This window comes from Onthophagus taurus, chromosome 11 (genome assembly GCF_036711975.1).
Source record: "Onthophagus taurus isolate NC chromosome 11, IU_Otau_3.0, whole genome shotgun sequence".
NCBI lineage: Eukaryota > Metazoa > Arthropoda > Insecta > Coleoptera > Scarabaeidae > Onthophagus > Onthophagus taurus.
The window spans coordinates 17,834,110-17,854,112 of NC_091976.1; the positions used below are offsets into that span (position 1 = coordinate 17,834,110).

Consider the following 20,003-nt stretch of genomic DNA (forward strand, 5'->3'; position numbering starts at 1 on the left):
GTGACGTCAAGACCGCAAGCGATCTCAGCTCTGTCAATTAAAGTTCTAGATCTTTTGAACAAAAAAATCGAGGTTTTTTGTGGCCAAGGCTTGGTGATTATATGAACCTAAGACTAGTCATATTAAGATAGATATCATATTAAGATCGATATAGATAATTGATGTTAATTGGTATATAAATCATTGAAAATTGTATAGCTTTGTATCAATATAGTATCGATATAGTGTCTCGACTACAACCGACCTCGGCTAAATTCAGAAACATATCCTTGAAAATTGTGTAGTTTTGTATCGATACAATATTGATACAAAACTACACAATTAATTATTGCCATTGTCTTATTGATTTTATAAGACAATGGAAAAACCGACCCTGATGTATGGCAGCGAAGCATGGGTGTCAAGGAAAAAGGAGCTAAGCAAGGTAGAGTCCGCGGAAATGAAGTTTCTAAGAACGACCAATTGCTGTAACAGATTGGATCATATCAGACACGACGATATTAGAGAGGAACTTGAAATTTTCACAGTTAACGATAAAACCAAAGAATACAAAGAGAAATGGATGGACCACGTGCAGAGAATGCAGGATGACAGAATACCAAAATTGGCACTGCAGTATAAACCAAGAGGACGACGATCAGTGGGGTGCTCAAGAAAGAGGTAGTTTGAAAGATAGGTATAGGTCAATAAGGCCTAAACCGTTAAGTAGACGACGACGTCCTTGAAAATTGTATAGATTTGTATCAATATAGCATCGATGTAGCGCCTCGGCCGCAAGCTACCTCGTACGTTGTCGTAGGTTTAACAAAACCATTGTTATTATCTCTTCAACACTCATAACCAATTTCTTAAGATTAAAATTAAACTTATGTGAAGCCAATTAAAATTTATACTGAAGATCTATATAGAGTAAACAAAGTGGATGTTTGGACAAGAAAATCTTATCAATCTAGGTTGGGACGGAAAAGTTAAAGTTGTATTCAAAAATATTCAACAAGCTAGATTAAGAAATGTTTAACAAAAGTTTATCAAATTTTTCTTAATATTTCTTTGCTATGTTCTATTAATGATTAGTTTGATTGAAAGATTGCTCTTTCTCTCTTATGTTATGACTCGTGTTTCTATTCATAAAATAGTCCTTCAATCGACAAATGATATATTTACTCATGACTACAATAACATTGTAATTGTGTTATACTTACATAAATGAGATAAGGAGACGTTTGTTAAAAATAAAATCTTTCTACTAAAACTACAAAAATTAATCTCAACAAACTTCCAAATATCAAGAATGAAAAGTTTTACTTTCAAAAGATCAACTAAAAAGAACATAAAAGTTGAAATTTCCTCATAATCGTCATTATAACTCAACAAAAAAAGAAAATGTAATGTTCAAATACATTTTCGATTTATTAGATGTAACTTTACGACCGTACTGTACAAAAACACAGAGTCGCGAAATCGAAAAGAGAATGGCATTTAGAGTGAAGGAGCGTTGAAGGTGGTCGCGGGGGGAATGAGCGGGGCCCCAGATTAGAAATCTAGTCGGCGGCGGTGAAAGTGTCGGCGAAAAGACGCCATCTTGGTGCTGATTTCGACTTGAATTTTCGAAATTTTATATTTTCGAATTATTTTTAAAATTTTTGATTATAAAGCCTTTTACAAATTTTAATTTTAAAAGTGATAAACTCACCTAGACAACGTCCCTTTTATCATGGGGTTGTATCGCGCATTGTAACCGCCTCCTACCATGACTAATAATCCAACAGGATCTAAAAATGATCCCGCTTAGATCGTCTCCTTCTTCTTCTTCCTCTTCGTTTTCAACCGTTTCGGTTTTTATTAATTCCTTTTCGGTTACAAAAACAACACTACTAACGCACATATTACGATCGTAATCAAACACCTCATCAATAAAATTTTTTTATCAATAATCACAAAATAAATTCGTCTTTTTTTTCACTTTTTTTTTAACAACTAAGTAACAATACTGTAAAATTTTTTTTTTAAGGTAATCCCCCAAATATCTTCCTTAAAAACACTATTACACAGTAATTTAATAATTAAACTTATAATAATTACGTTCCGAGAGATAAGTTAACTTTGACACACTTTTGTTTCGACGTTCAATTGTTTTATCTTCAATTTTTTTTTGGAAATAAATAATTTTTTTGTTGAAGAAATCCGAAAATATATCGAAAAAGTGTTTTATCGTGCGCGCACAAACTAATAAACACAACGCGGTGAAAACGCGCAACACACGGATGAGAGAAAAAGAGTCCCGTTTAAACAACAACAACACACGGGGCACTATCACTTTGACAGCGCGAGTGTCAAAAGCACGCACACGAACAGGTGTCTGGCCGTGCCCCCCTTCGCCCCACCACGCACACGTCACCATCACTCCAAAAGAGGTTCCGAGTGTGCGCATTGAGCGCCCTTGATAAATTTCAAATACAATTTGCGGATTGAAAGCAAAAAAATCATTTCGAGACGACCTTTCGGGTTAAAACAATGAAATTTTTTTTAAAACGAAGAGTTAAGACTGTATTTTGTGTTGATGTTAAAAAATAAATAGGTTAATTTAAAAAAAAAGATAAAGATTAAAAATTTTAAGTTTGTAAACTTATTTTTGAAGATTAAACGATACATTTCATTATGGTTATGTATAGAAAATATTGAGATTATATTAAAATCGTTAATATTTGCAATTTAAGGAAAATACAGGGTGATTCTCAACCTATACGCATAAACTTGGGGATTTATTCCTCATGAGATGACAAATAATGACTAATTGGTGAAAAAAATTGTAGTAAAAGTTTTTTAGTTTCCTAGACATCCTTGAAATTAACTTTCAAATTAAGAATACATAGAAATTACTTGAAACTACGATGCTGATAAACAACTGCAATTTCAAGCGACACAAGTCCTATTTTGATCTACTATTTCTAAGTACTATTTTGATACTACTATATTTATGTACTAACTTTGTACTACATTAAAAATTTTTGTACTAATCATTTAGTATTTTTTTTCTATATGTTAAAGTGGGGGGTGTAACTGAACGTCCAGTTACACCCCCCCTGCATATACAACCCCCCTTTCAAGATAGATATCAGCATTTGATAGTGCCATAATTTTGTACTATTTATATGCTACATTAAAAATGTTTGTGCTAATCATCCAGTACTTTTTTTATATACAGGGTGATTCACATAAGAACCGACACAGAGCAGGGACATGTAGTGGACAATAAATTAAGATGATTTAACGTAACTTACCTCTATACTAAGTTGTACACCTGGGGAGTTATAGGCCTTCAAAGTTGGCTCTTACATTTTTTAAAAGTTCAATATCTTCGTAATACAATAAGCTAGAAAACCCAAATTTGGTATACGTTATGAGTGTACCAAGGGTATTAATTGGTAGCAAATTGAACTTAATTGAGGCATTTCAAAGGGTTGATTAAGGGTAATGGTACCCTAAATTTTGACAGATTTTTTTAACCTTTTGACGGATTTAATACATTGCTACTTCATTTCATGTGGAATTTAATTCTAAAACTTTTCTTACTCTTATTATTTTTTAAAAAACTTTGTCGTTTTCATAAAAAACTTAAATAACTAAAGACACTTATTTCGTAATGTTACTTAAAAAAAGCGAAAAATCAATAGTCTGCTATGAAATTGTACGTCAAACTTGACAAATAGGTTATAAAGTTATTTGACGACAAGGTTTTATAACCTATTTGTCAAATTTGACGTACAATTTCACAGCCGAGTACTGAATTTTCGATGATTTTAAGTAGCATTAACGAAATACGTATCTTTAGTTATTTAAGTTTTTTATGAAAACGACAATGTTTTTTAAAAAATAATAAAAGTAAAAAAAGTTTTAGAATTAAATTCCACATGAAATGAGGTAATAATTTATTAAATCCACCAAAAGGTTAAAAAAATCTGTCAAAATTTAGGGGACCATCAACCCTTTGAAATGCCTCAATCGGTCTCAACTTGCTACCAATTAATACCCTCGGTACACTCATAACGTATACCAAATTTGGTTTTGCTACCTTAATGTATTACGAAGAAATTTAATGTTTTAAACATTTAATAGCCAACTTTGAAGGCCTACAACTCCTCAGGGGTACAACTTATTATAGAGATAAGTTGCGTTAAATCATCTTAATTTATTGTCCTCTACATATCCCTGCTCTGTGTCGGTTCTTATGTGAATCACCCTGTATATGTAGCACATACAGGTGTCTCACGTAACTGGTTCGTTAGAACTTTTTTAGGTTCCACTATTCGTACAGTTTTAAAATTTTGGTAGCATGGGTTTCTTATTAGGAACTTTCGATCTAAAATATTTTCAAGATGGCTGTCACTTCCGGTCTACCGGAAGTAGACTTAAACTTCGTTAATTTAATTGACATGCTATAGTTTTTATTACACCTTTTAATTGTACGTCAAAAAATATGTTGACTTTCATAAAAGTTATTGATACCTAGCGTTTTTCGTTTTCGAGTTATTTTGATTTTTAGTCCTTTTTGACAAATTTCACCATGCTCTTTAAAATCCCATATCTCAGCCAACGTTCATTCAAAAGAGCTCTAGATTGGCACGATTACTCTTCAGATATTGTCAAATAGATTGTCATTTGTTTTATCCGAGTATCTTATACAGGCTGGTCAAAAATTGAATTACTGTTTCTCCACATTCAATGGCGAGAAAATAGAAAATTTTAAATGGAACGGCCCTTATTTTTTTAGAACATCAGAAAGGGAATTTAATTCTCTACAAGTAATCTATAAACAATCCTATACCTATTTATTGTAGTTTCCGTCATATTGTTAAATTTATCAAAACATGCACTGCAAGCAGATTTTTTTATTAAGAAAACCGTGGATTTTTGACAGTTTTTGGTCCATGTTTGTATTATTGTTGTCATTAGTTACATTTGACGGCTGGTGTAAGTCATTGAACATCATGGCAAATTATTCCAACGCCGATATTTAAAATTAATTTTGTATTAATGGCTAAAGTAGTAAACTTTTGAACAAGACGTGTCGAACACTTAATGACACTTAAGATTTTCTTAATTGTGGATATATCGAGACCAAAAGAAACAAAACAAATATAATAAATATTTTATAGTATTTTATTGCATATCCAAATTAAATTTAATAAAAAATTTATATAGTTTTTTGTTTTCGTTCTTTCATTTATTTAATCTTCTGTTTGTAATTTTTGGTAAATAAAAGCTAGTAAACTAAAAGATTATCAATCGTAGTTAATAGTACAAATAATAATAGAAATAAATTAAACGAAAAACTGTCAAAATGTCATGGCTTTTCGGAATGTTTATAGATAATTTGTAGAGAATTAAATTTCCTTTCGGGTAGACTAATAAAATATAGTACGTTCCATTAAAATCTTCGACTTTCTCGCCATTGAATATGGAGAAACGGTAATATAATTTTTGACCAGATAACAAATGACAATCTACTTGACAGCATCCGAAAAGTAATCGTGCCAATTTAGAGCTTTTTTGAATGAACGCTGGCTAGGATATGGGGTTTCAAAGAGCATGGTGAAATTTGCAAAAAAAAACTTAAAAACAAAATAACTCGAAAACAAAAAACGATAGGTATTAATAACTTTGATGAAAGTCAACATATTTTTTACGTACAATTAAAAAGTGTAATGAAAACTATAGCATTCCATTTCAAATAACGAATTTTAAGTCTACTTCCGGTAGACCGGAAATGACAGCCATCTTGAAAATGTTTTAGATCGAAAGTTCTGAATAAACAACCCATGCTACCAAAATTTTAAAACTGTACGAATAGTGGAACCTAAAAAAGTTCTAACGAACCAGTTACGTGAAGCACCTGTATGTATTACATATACAGGGTGTCACACAAAAAACGCCCCAAGCTGTAACTCTGTCATTTATATTCCGATTTGCATGAAAGAGGCATCAAATGAAATGGTTTGATGAATACTATGATTCATGCTACAAATAAATTTTTTTCAAGGCCATCTTCAATTTTAAGCGATTATTAACTTTTGTTTTTCAAATTGCTCCATATATTTTTCTTCACGTCACTAGATAGAGATTGTTTTTCTGAATCCATTGATGTACATTACATCCATTTTGAATGTAATTTTAGCACAAAAAAGACACTTGTATATACAGGTTGTCGCACAAGAACGCCGCAAGCTATAACTCTGTCATTTACCTTCCGATTTTATGAACGACGCATCAAATGAAATGATTTGATGAATGCTATGATTCATGCTACAAATAAACTTTTTCCAACGCCATCTTCAATTTCAAGTGATTATCAACTTTTGATTTTCAAATTGCTCGGTATGTTTTTCTTCGCGTTATGAGATAGAGATTTTTTTCTGAACTCATTGATGTACAATACATTAACATTAATTGTAATTTTAGCAGAGAAAAACAATTAAAACATTTTCCGAACATTGTGTAATACTGCAGTGTGCCATGGAAAAAAATAACACGCAAAATTGATAACAGTCATTAAATGCTATTTAAATGCTCGAAGCAGTTGTAAATGATACTTATAAGTTTGTTTTTTTATTTATCCCATGGCACACTACAGTATAACACAAGTGACTTTAAGGGAAACTATTTTAATGTTTTTCTATGCTACAATTACAATTAATGTTGATGTATTGTACATTAATGGGTTCAGAAAAAGAATCTATATACAATAGCGTGAAGAAAAATATACCAAGCAATTTGAAAATCAAAAGTTGATAATCGCTAGAAATTGAAGATGGCGTTGGAAAAAGTTTATTTGTAGCATGAATGATAGTATTCATGAAACCTTTTCATTTGATACCTCGCTCGTGAAAATCGGAAGGTAAATGACAGAGTTACAGCTTGCGACACTCTTATGTGACAACCTGTATATACAGGCTGTTTTTTCTCTGCTAAAATTATATTTAAAATGGATGTATTGTACATCAATGGATTCACGAAAAAAATCTCTATCCAATGACGTGAAGAAAAATATACGCAGCAATTTGAAAAACAAAAGTTAATAATCGCTTGAAATTGAAATTGATTTCATTTGATACCTGTGTCATGAAAATCGGAATGTAAATAACAGAGTTACAGCTTGGGGCGTTTTTTATGTGACACCCTGTATAAAATAAATACTAAATGATTAGTACCAAAAATTTTAATGTAGTACAAAATTATGGCACTATCAAAATGCTGATATCTTAAAAGGGGGGTGTAACTCAACGTCCAGCTACACCCCCCATTTTAATATACATAAAAAATATACTAAATGATTAGTACAAAAATTTTTAATGTAGTACAAAATTAGTACATAATTATAGTAGTATCAATATGCTGATATCTTGAAAGGGGGGTGTAGCTGTACGGACCTAAGCGACACACATATCCGACGAGGCTTGGGCAAAATGGAGGAGCAGTTAGACCTTTTCACATGGTTAATGTCGAGAAAGAGATTTTGAATGTCGTCGAAGAGCAGCCTGGCCTAAGTACCAGGATACTTGCAGAGCAACATGGGGTATCACAATCCACAATTTGGCGAATATTGAGGCACAATCAACTCCATCCATATCACATGCAACGTGTACAAGCCCTACTACCAGTAAATCTTATTCCATTCTGGAAATGAATTGGCCCTTTCATTCTGGATAATCGATTAACTGGTACTCATTATTTACAATTTTTGCACGATAATTTACCCAACCTCAATTCTCTGGATTTTTATTGTTAAAGTCACTTAAAAATCATAGTGTACGCAAAGTGCATAATGAGCAAGAATTGCAAAATCGGATACATGGTGTTGCCGAAACAATCCACCAACACCATGGTTTAAGTCACGCTTGTGGAAGACCGTGGATTCGGCGAGTCCAATTGTGTATACAAGTTATAGGAAATAACTTCGAACACTCGCTATGATGTTATTTTAAAGTGTTTTATGTATTCTTCATTGAAAGTAAATTTCACGGATATCTAAGAAACCAAAAAACGTTTGCTACAATTTTTTTCACCTATTAGTCATTATTTGTCATGAGGAATAAATCTCCAAGTTTATGCGTATAGGTTGAGAATCACCCTGTATAGAACCCGTGCGACGATAGCAACAAATCTCCTAGCAACGAACTTTTACCCGTAATTACCTATCTACTTTCTTACCTTATATCTTCCTTATTATTAGAGATAGCGAAAAACTAAATGGACCACTTGAAAGCTTGAATCTGTCTCGATCTAAAACCGGGTTATCGACAAGTTGATATTAAGATCAATAAAAAATGAAGAACCCCGCTCTGTACTTAAAATAGCTCAAAATTACCAAAATTCAAGGCCTTGTGTAATTGTTAAAAAACCGAATTTTAAAAAACTGTTATCACAGTCAGAAAGATCGCGCCTTCAACTATCTTAATCCGGGTTTTCGTCGGTCAATATCTATCGGCGTCATGTACAAGTACATTTTTGGCCAAAAACCGATAAATTTTATCTTATATGACCAGGAGAAAACTCTAGAACTATATCTATCTTATCACAAAATTTCCTGCTTTTTCTACTGCTGTATTAAACGCAGCAGTCACGCGCTTGCACAAGTAAATTTTTGGCCAAAAACTGCTAAATTCATACGTTTTAACCATTTTTAAACCTTCTTCGGGTCGATAACTTTCTTATATGACCAGGAGAAAACTCTAGAACTATATCTATCTTATCGTTACATAAGAAAATGTTCGAGAAATTACTTTAAAGTTTTACTACCTCAAATTTGTTGACATGATAAAAACAGCAGTAGCCATGAGTAGCTATAGTAACCAATTATTTTAAACAATTTCCTAAGTGTCAAAAACTGATTTAGTAAGTAGTTGACCTCTTTAATACCACATATCCTGATCGCCAACTCATTAGCCAAAGTATGGTGAGCCTAACTGTGTCTAAATTTAAAAAGCATTTCTCGAAGTCTGGCCGACCAAATGTTTCAACGGAGATTCACAAAACGAGGTTTTGGCTGGGAAAGAAAACCCTCATATTACTGTAAGGGAAATTGGGTCTAATTTGGACATTAGTAAATCAACGGTTCACAAAATTTATAACCCGCAAAATATCATTCCTGTAAAGTAAACCTCATTCATGAGCAATGAATCGTAGTTTTTGCAACGATGTAGACTTTGTCAAAAACATAATTTTTTCCGACGAGGGAACATTTACATTGAGTGGACAAGTCAATAGACAAAATTGTCGGTATTGGGTTACCCAAATGGGACTTAACTAAAAACAGAAAAATCAACAACGTTAGTAGTTTTTGGCGCAAAACGTGTTTGTGCAAACGCGCTATCGCCATGTGTTGTACGCCACTAGAAAGAGCAGAAAATTTTCGATAAGATAGATATGGTTCTAGAGTTTTCTGCTGGCCATATAAGAAAGTTATCGACCCGAACAAGGTTTCAAATGGTTAAAACGTATGAATTTTGCAGTTTTTGGCCAAAAATGTACTTGTGCAAGCGTGTGATCGCCGCGTGTTATACACCATTAGAAAGGGCAGAAAATTTAACCGGATTAAGATAGTTGAAGGAGCGCTCTTTCTGACTGTGATAAGTTTTTTAAAATTCGGTTTTATAACAATTGCATAAGGCCTTTAAAGTTTAGTAATTTTGAGCTATTTTAAGTACAGAGCGGCGTTCTTCATTTTTTTTGTGTTTCTTCATGGTTTTAGATAGAGAAAGATTCAAGCTTTCAAGTAGTGAATTTAGTTTTTCGTTATCTCTAATAGTAATGAAGATATCAGCTAAGAAAGTAGATAGGAAATTACGGGTAAAAGTTTGTTGCTGGGATGTTTGTTGCTATCGTCGCAGAGGTAAATATAGAAGTTTTATCTACTTCCTTAAGCAAGTGTCCAGCACATCACATCCAGCATGTTCGACAATATATGTATAGAGCACAATGTAATAATAACAAGTAAAATTGCTACAAATCCCACATCACCCAAAGAAATTCAGGAAATACCAATTCATTACCTAAGAAGAAACTTCCTGGCCATGACCTCATAATAAATATAATCTTAATGAATCTCCCAAGAAAATATTATGCTCACCTAGCCAGCTTATTCAATGCATGTTTAGCAATTGGATACTTTCTTGAACTATGGAAGCATGCTAATATACTATTATTCCATAAAGCAGGTAAATGAAAATCTAAACTAGAAAGCTACATGCCAATTAGTTTATTATGCACGTTATCAAAACTCCTTGAGAAGATTATAACAAAGAGATTGCTGGATGAGTTAAATACACAACAGATATTACCACCTTTTCAATTCGGGTTTAAACAAGGACACTCAACAAGTCATCAACTACAACGAATAGTTGAAGTAATAGAAGATGGTTGCAAAAACAGAATGTACACAACAGCGCTCTTCTTGGACATTACACAAGCTTTTGATCGAATTTGGTTGGCTGGATTGAAATTCAAGATCCTTAAACTTGATTCACCACAATAACTCAAATGAATCCTTCTATCTTTCCTGACAAACCGAACCTCTTCCACCAAAATCCACTGTTTCTCCTCCAAATCACCTATCCAAATCCTATCCTGACACCCATTCTTCACCCATCATTCAAATTATTCAGAATGACATAGCTATGTTTGTGGATGATACAGTCTTATTTACAAAAGATGAAGATCTATCCACAGCAAGAAGTAAATTACAAACTATTAGATAAACAAATGGCTCAACCTATAGAATTTAGACATTAACAAACAAAAATGTGCACGACAAACAGATAGAGTCGAAAAACAACGAAGAAGCAGTAAAATATCTGGAGATTCATTTGAATACAAGACTCACTTGGAAATATCATATCAACTTGAAGGTAAATAAAGGTTATGAGAGACTAGCTGAATTATATGGTATCATAAACAGGAAATCTTAACTTAGACCTGAATGCACTATTTCTATTTGAAATTCGGCAGAATCAAATCGGAAAAAGTTGTGTACACTACAAAATAAGATACTTAGAATAGCTGTGGACGCCGAATGGTTTATCATAAACAAACAACTACACAACGAATTGGGCATTAAAACGTTTCAAGAGTTTATTTCAACGAAATGTGTGAATCAACAGAACTCTACAATTTGGGCAGAAGGAATATTCACAGGCGATTGCAACGGTGATTAGCCCAAGATCTATTGCAAATTATTTTTCCTCTAACCCAACCCAGCCCACAAGGTGATTAGGAGAGCGAAGGCGACTCCTCATGTTGCATATTACATCGTATATATAGTTAAATAATAAAAATGCCATGTATAGCTCTAGAGCTGGTCTGGTAAATAAATTTAAAAAAAAAGAAGTAAATAAATAAATGATGTCATAAATGTTTGGAAACAAACTGAAACTTTAAAAATAAAACTTTAGAAGGTTGACAAGGTTCGTCACAGAAATAGAATTTACCCAATAAGTCTCATACCAAAGTCTTTGTTTTAGAAGATTCAAAATTTAATGCTTATTTTGATTGATCACTTAAAGGGACTGATTACACCTTATCATATTAATGAAACTAACAAATTTGAAAAAGATCTAGTTATTTTGCCATTTTTCTGTCTTCTTTAAGATCAAATTTAAAGTAGTTCTGAACAGACCATGTTGCTTAGTATCGTCAAACCCAACTTTAAAGTGTTTCTGACCAGAATTATTAAGTTATATTTGTTTTGCCAAGTATTAACCTCTTTTTGACATAGATTTAAACACTTTTTTAAGATGTCATATCACTTGGTGAAAAGTATTTCTAAACAATGTTGCAACATCTTTTGGAAAAAGTTTTCTTGATAAATGTGATATAACATGATATGTTAAACAAATTTTCACATGAAACAACATGATTGCTGCATACAAATTTAACTTATTAGTAGATACTACGTAGATATTAATTTAGAGAAGTGGAACTTTAAAAAATCATTGAAATTAATTGAGATATTTTAATGAAATAAGCAACATTTTGAAGGAAAGTTTATCAAAATTAAATGATTGTTTAATTCGACTTTGTTTATTACGCGTTTTTTATAAAAATAAAATTAAAAAAATTGTATCTCAAGAACGATTTGAGATATTTTAATGAAATAGGCAACATTTAAAGTAAAGATTTAATGAGCAAATAATTTCTTAATTCCCATAAACTTCTTTGTTACGTGTTTTTAAATCTAAAAAGGTACTTTCTTAATTTGTTTGATTAGAACTCAGCAATATTTCTATATTTTTCTCACGCATATACCACAAGTTTTTGCTACTATTCAACTTTTACTCAAAGATAAAATCTTATCTTCAATAAAAAGATAAGATAATATATAGCATAACTAATGCTACATATAGCTACATGCTAAAAGTACCGTCGATAATGGATAAGAACTTATCAGAAACTTCTGTTATACTTCATCTGCCAAAAGTATCTACAATGCTTCCTACAGAAGATTTTGGTGTTCTTCAATAAAAGCTTCCACTATATTGCTATAGTGTTTCTATCAGGTACTTGATGTGCGACATGCCACATATTTGTTCATTTTGCAAGAGATATTTTTACACTGATATATATTATGCAAAGGCAAGATTTCTATGAGATGATTGTACCATGCATTTTCAAGAAGTTTCTGCAATATTTTACCATTACTTAATGTACACTAAGTATGAACTGCTTCGATGATAGTAACTCATAAAAAACAGTCTGTCATACTGCCACCAGTTTTCACATTTCTTATATACTGTATGAGAAGCTTCTATCATACTTCTATCAGTTTCGACAAGATGTTGCATTTACCATACATTACGTTATAAACTTTTTTTTATTGTGCTGAGAACTACGGTAGTAAATAGAAAGTATCACAGTTTGCCAAAGCTGCATTAAACTAAGTAGTTAGAAGCAAAACTATATCTTACCAAAACTTTTTGCCTTATATCTAAAAATTTATATAGCATATATTAAATACATAAGTGGGAACCCGGCTATCATATGATACTAATATTCATTATTTTGAAACTTATTCGTTTAAGGTATAGAATAGACCTCTGAGGTGTATAACTACAGCTCTCGTTATGTAAAGTGCTTTAGATTTTAATTTAAAGGATAATTTTTTTCACAAATTTCAAGTTTTCAAAATTTGACGAAACTGTCGATTATCAACCAGATAATTCGGCATCGTTCATAGTAGCTTCAAGTTTTGGGAATCACCACACAGCAAATCTGATGAAAAACCTCCATCTTCATCCGGTGTGATTGGACAGTTTTTTTTTTGAAAATGTGGGAGATAATGTGCAACATAACATCGGAGTTCTTGTGGCCTCGTCTGGACGATATGGATTTTGAAGACATGTGGTTCCAGCAGACCAGTGCAATTTGGCACGTCGTGCATGCAATAATCCATTTATTAGAGAAAAGATAAATCCAGAAATCATACGATATGACACCAGATTTTTTTCCTCTGGAGTGTTGTGAAATCTCAAGTCTATGCCAATGCGCAACGAACTATTACCGAGCTCAAACCAATGTGTCATCCATGACTTGTCGTAACTCTATAGAAACGTCATCAACGTCATCGTGGTGTTCGGAGAGGTATTTTCTCCATACTTACTCGAAATATGTCTACTTTATATTGCAAAAAAAATATCACCACAAAAACTCTGCATTTTGACCGACCTCATTGGTAGTACCAAAGTGATTTTTAGTATTCTCTTATCACGATTTTGTCAAATATTTTGCACGCAATGTTGTATGTTGTAAAATTTGATGTAAATGGTAAATTCATCTAATACAAAGATGTAAGGAATATTTACTGCACTTATGTATAATTCACAAAAGTTATGTTTCAAAAAACAACAATTATTCGATACTACATTTTAATTCAATTAACTGTTCCAAATAACAGGTGCAGTTTTCTGGTTGCTATCATAGTAATAATTGGTTAATTGCAATTATTTATAATTGGATTATGAAAACAATTATTGAAATTTTTAGCTTGTTAATAATCACATCTAGTTTATCTTTAGAGAAAATAATGTTCATTAAAACTTTTAGATGTCCATAAATAGGGTGGGTTTCCAAATTATATTTATTTGAATCAGAACGCATCCAAGTCATCTTTTTACTCTAATTTTCTGTAATCTTTCTCTTATTGTTGAAATTTGCTACTTGTACTTTAAAAAATGTTAGAAAGGGAATATAGGTAGCATTGAAAAATATTCCTAATCTAATAGTATCGATTAACGAAGAAAAATCGTTAGATAACATAAAATATAATGGAGCACTTTCAACGACGAGTCGTTAAATTAGTTAGTAGATAGAGTCTCGACTCTTTATCGGCGATGATCTGGAGATGATCCGAAATTGCTCCTGGAGAGGAGCCGCTACCCCCGCCTCTTCTTCGAGAACGGAAAAGCTGAACAAGCAGACCGAACTAGGGGTGGGTTTCGGTCTGCCTCTGATTGGAACATAAAGGAAATAGTTGCGCACGATGAGAAACCGGAAGTTAAACTTAACTATTCCATCGATCCAGACTGTTACATCAAAGTCATCATCATAAAGATTTTATGGCCAACTTTTTTGAGTTACGGTATTAATAAGTTTTCAGGTTGAATAGAAATAAATGTGATGGTATATGTAGAATAACCCAACAAAGCAAAAACCCTTTGTAGAAAATTGAAGAGGGAAGCTTTGATGTTTTGTGAAAGGGGAGTAATAAAACGTTGAGTCAACCTTTGTGGACAGGTCAATATTGAATTTAAAATAACATTTCAATAAAAATAAAATGACTTACCCTTCTGAAGAAAAAAGTCTAAATGACTCCATCCTGTTTGATGATTAACCCATTTTTCTAAGATGATGAAAAATCCTGAAAAACACAAAATGAAAACTAAGAATATACGCTACAAAGAGATAGGAATCTTAAAGGAATCTTTGAATAGTTATTTTTAATCTCACCCGCTTAAGCGAAACCTAAACTGAAAATAGTCTAAAAAAGTATCCTTTGGTTTAATGACCTCTCTTTCTAAAGATAAACTGACCTATAAAGAATTTTCAAAAATTTATTCTTTAGATATTTATTTGATATGAAAAATTTATACGAAACACGATTCCTTTTTCTTGTATTTGAGATAAAAAGGGGAGTTTGGGTGAACAAAACTTTTACGTGTGAGGAAAAGTCATCAATCATAGGTCGATTTCATTCAGTGTACGTGCCCGAACTGGTTACAGTCACCTTCCTGTAGGAAATTGCAGAGATACGCTTTCCTCGCGTCCGATAAATCACCCGCTTCAAATGGGTCAAGACTCCGGAGCACCGCGTCGAGGTCCCATCAATCAACCTGTTTCACTTACCAGAGTTTTCTTAACATTCCAAATCTTTTATCCACCTCATATTTTTACCATTAACAAAATTAACTTACAAGGGAAGTGTCACAACTGTGTCTCACCGATTTCGATGCAATTTGGTACAGTCATAGAATGGGCCAAAATAAGGTTCGCACATTTTTTTATACGTGCAGTAAAAGCCCCTGGGGCGAGTTATAGGGGTTGAAAGTTTGGAGAAAAAGTACGTTTTCACTTATATTTTGAAAACGAAAAGTGCTATCAAAATTTGGTAAATTGTAACTGATATTCATTTTAAAAGAGCTTTCTTTTGATGTGTCACACATATAGCAGAGGGTTAAAAAGGGCGAACTACCCCTATTTTTTTGGAATTATTTAAAAACCACCCTATCGATTTTGGCGGCATTAAGTATACTTCTAGTGCGTTCAAAAATATTAGTTAAGGGTTTTTTCCCATTCGCCCTAGATCAACCCCAGCGAAGTTACGGGGGTTAACATGTAAGCACTTTTCGTAAGAATGATGTGATAAAATTGTCAGGTATTTTGAAAATACTTTAAACAAAACCGTAAATTAGTCGCACAATAAAATGTTTAGTGTAAAATAAGGCATAATACACCATATAGGGGTTGTTGGGGTTATCCACCCCCTTAAAAATTAATTCTATCCCGGGCGTTATTTGTCGATTACGGCGAAATTTGGTACTGTGTTTGTTTTATATTTGAAGTAAAAATTTTTGAAAATGGTTATAAGGGTTACAAATTAGGGGTAGTTTTTTGTTTATACCTCGAAGATGAAAACTGCCATCGTAACTGTGGTATTGTTTTTTAAAAATCTATCTATCGATGTTCCACGAGGTAAACTACCCTCATTTTCTTTAAATAATAAATATAAAACTACTAGATAAATAAGATATTTTATTTATTTATGAGTTAAAAAGCAAGTGACAAAAAAAATAGTTCAATATACCAAAGAAGTTTATTCTACATTACTAATTGACGTTTTTTATGTATTATATTAATTTTCAATATTAAATTTATTTTTATTCTACGTAGTGTTGGCAAAAATGAAAGTCGTGGAAAAAATGTTTTAAACATAAGGATTTTTTACACCATGCACATGTTATGACCGCTATATCCCCACAGATATCACACGTTGGCTTCTCACTCGAAAAGCAAACTTCCACGGGATTTTCAAAATGGTCTGGTCTCTCCTCTATATAGCCACTTGCAAACCATGCGTATTTAAAAACATTTATAAACCGAGGGGAAGCCAACTGGTTATGCGTCAACGATTGCAATTTTAATATGTTATCCCTCTGATGTAAATTGACATCATACTGGTAAAGAATAATCTGATCAGAGAATCTTCTAATAAAATTTTTCCATATTCTGAAACCAAATACATCTAGGGGCTGTATTTGACCTGTTGTCCCTGCAGGTATAGATAAATGTTTAAAATTAGTACCTGATGGAGTTATTTCACTAATAACTTCAGGACAATGGCCACTCCAAGAATCTAATAATAATAATGATTTAGAACCAGTATTTGGAAAATATATTTAAAATATATTTAACATTGAACATAAAAAACGTCAATTAGTAATGTAGAATAAACTTCTTTGGTATATTGAACTATTTTTTTTTGTCAGTTGCTTTTTAACTCATAAATAAATAAAATATCTTATTTATCTAGTAGTTTTATATTTATTATTTAAAGAAAATGAGGGTAGTTTACCTCGTGGAACATCGATAGATAGATTTTTAAAAAACAATACCACAGTTACGATGGCAGTTTTCATCTTCGAGGTATAAACAAAAAACTACCCCTAATTTGTAACCCTTATAACCATTTTCAAAAATTTTTACTTCAAATATAAAACAAACACAGTACCAAATTTCGCCGTAATCAACAAGTAATGCCCGGGATAGAATTAATTTTTAAGGGGGTGGTTAACCCCAACCACCCCTAAATGGTGTATTATGCCTTATTTTACATTAAACATTTTATTGTGCGACTAATTTACGGTTTTGTTAAAGTATTTTCAAAATACCTGACAATTTTATCACATCATTCTTACGAAAAGTGGTTACATGTTAACCCCCGTAACTTCGCTGGGGATGATCTAGAGCGAATGGGAAAAAACCCTTAACTAATATTTTTGAACGTGCTGGAAGTATACTTAATGCCGCCAAAATCGATAGGGTGGTTTTTAAATAATTCCAAAAAAATAGGGGTAGTTCGCCCTTCTTAACCCTCTGGTATATGTGTGATACATCAAAAGAAAGCTCTTTTAAAATGAATATCAGTTACAATTTACCAAATTTTGATAGCACTTTTCATTTTTAAAATATAAGTGAAAACGTACTTTTTCTCCAAACTTTCAACCCCTATAACTCGCCCCAGGGGCTTTTACCGCACGTATAAAAAAATGTACGAACCTTATTTTGGCCCATTCTATGACTGTACCAAATTGCATCGAAATCGGTGAGACACAGTTGTGACACTTCCCTTGTTAGAAAAAATAAAAAATTTTATTACATAATAATTATTACCGTTAAAATTATATTCAAAAATCCATGAAAGAAAACGTCACATTAAATCCATCTCAACACTCACATTATAATTTCATTAACCCATTGTTAATATTTTTTAAACAAATATAAATATTATAATTTTAAAATAAAGTCGAAGTATTAAAAATTATAAAATAAAAAATTACACTTCCAATTATTTATAATTATTTAATTATTACATGGTTCACTATATATTATAAATTTTTATACACAATCCTTTTATTAATATTTTTTGTTTGAAGAATCGTTTTCTTCTTTACCGACTAACAAGATTTCGCGTCGTCGTTGAAAAGAAACGCGAAAACGCGTGATTGTATGGATAAAAACGAGCGCCCGGTATATTAAGCAGAACGCGTCACGGGGGCAGAACGGTTGGTACTACTGAAGAGGAACGAGGAGGCGAACGAAACGACGGCGGCTGACGTGAAAAGGGGGCGGAGCGAGGGCGGATGCCGGTGACGGCTTTTCGGCAGCGGTAGGGGAAAACCTGTGACGTATAATACCTAAAGAGGAAGAGAAAAAAAGTAACAAAACGATGTGTAAACGAGGAACAACAGATGGATTGATGACAAATAAAAAGTACTTAGAAAAAAGGAAATGCAAAAGCGGTCGTTAATAAATTTAAGATTGGCAATAATTTTAAGAAATTTATAAATTAATTTTTTATCAATAATAAAGGAATAAGCTGGAACAAATTGGTTTCTCAATAGATGGAATTCGTTAGGATATGCATCATAAATTTGAATTCTTGACTAATGTCATAAACTTTGTTACACATTGTTCGGAGACTTTGAATGAGATGGGTCAATTTATCTGGCGTTTCCAACGCTCGACTGATTTTGGCCCAGTTGCATCAGGAGTGCAAAAACCGTATATAGAGTTGTAATTCATCTAACAAAATAATAACTTTGAAGTCAATTTTGAAACTTTACTATCATTTTTACAATATCCAAATTGACCCCAAATACTATTATTTGTGGTTGGTGTAAGGAGTAATCCTAGATAAAACCCTGTCATGGAATGGACATTTATAGCAAGTTTTACACAAACCTAGACTATCCTTGTGGACTTGTAGTCTTTGTGGAAAAAATTGGGTTTCTTACTCCTGCAAAACTGTACAAATGTGACTGTGGTTAGACCTATGATCACATACTGAGCGGCAGCCTGGTACAGGAAAGTCCGACACACTTCAGTTATTAGTAAAATTTCACAAATTCAACAAGTAGCTAGATCAGCAATCTCTGGTGCAATAAGCACCACGCCAACTCTAGCAATGGATGTTCTGCTTGAAAATGGCTGGAAGTACCATTTATAGATTTAAGCAATATGCTCAAAACTGTTCCTACATGTCCTACTAATGGGTTGCGGAAGACACTATAAGTACTGATATTGTGCTATCAATGCCTATACTACACTCACTTTCACATGAAATACACCACCCATTAAGAATTAGACTACTATTTTGAAACTTCGGTAAAAAATGCTTTATTATCAATTAAGAAACGATGAAAGTTTAGTTGAAAGAAACAAAACAAAAATTAACATTTTTCAAAAAGTGGGTTGCATCCCCACGGGCAGCTGTGCATGCATTAACTCTTCTACCCATGCTCTCTATTAAGTGGTCGATGACCTGCTGGGGTATCTCGTTTTATGCAACCTCTAGCTGGTGTTGAAGTTCATCCAGATTCTCAGGAGGCCAGATACTTGTTTTAGCCGCAGACTCATCATATATCAAACATGTTGAATCGGCGACAAATCCTGTGACCGTGCAGGCCTGGGCAAAATCTGCAATCCAACCTGCTCCAACAATCTTCTTGTAACCACAGCAATATGGGGTCTTGCATTATCCTGTTGGAAAGTGGCATTCTGCAACGTCTGCATGAAAGGTACTAACACTGGTTCCAGAACGGTGTCGATGTAACGACGTGCATTTAATGAACCCAGGTGTTAAGGCTGGGTGTCGTCTCTGATCGAACTCCAAATTTCGTCTTTCTCTTCGATGTCACCGCACCCTTCTACGACCATCATTCACCCATAAACAAAAC

General features: G+C 32.8%; 1 protein-coding gene across 4 annotated transcripts in view; it reads right to left on the bottom strand.

Moving 5' to 3' along the window:
• Window positions 1–18,301, bottom strand: part of LOC111424168 (AF4/FMR2 family member lilliputian) — a 219,508-nt gene extending 201,207 nt beyond the window's left edge. For 3 of the 4 annotated variants that reach the window (XM_023057612.2, XM_023057609.2, XM_023057610.2), the window contains exon 1: window positions 1,694–2,327. In XM_023057612.2, coding sequence (XP_022913380.2) covers window positions 1,694–1,752 — 59 coding nt within the window. In that variant the 5' untranslated portion in view covers window positions 1,753–2,327. Of the gene's footprint in view, window positions 1–1,693; window positions 2,328–14,833; window positions 14,909–17,937 lie in introns of those variants that run through there. The other variant, XM_071200624.1, reaches the window with a different exon arrangement.
• Window positions 18,302–20,003: the final 1,702 nt, after the last annotated feature.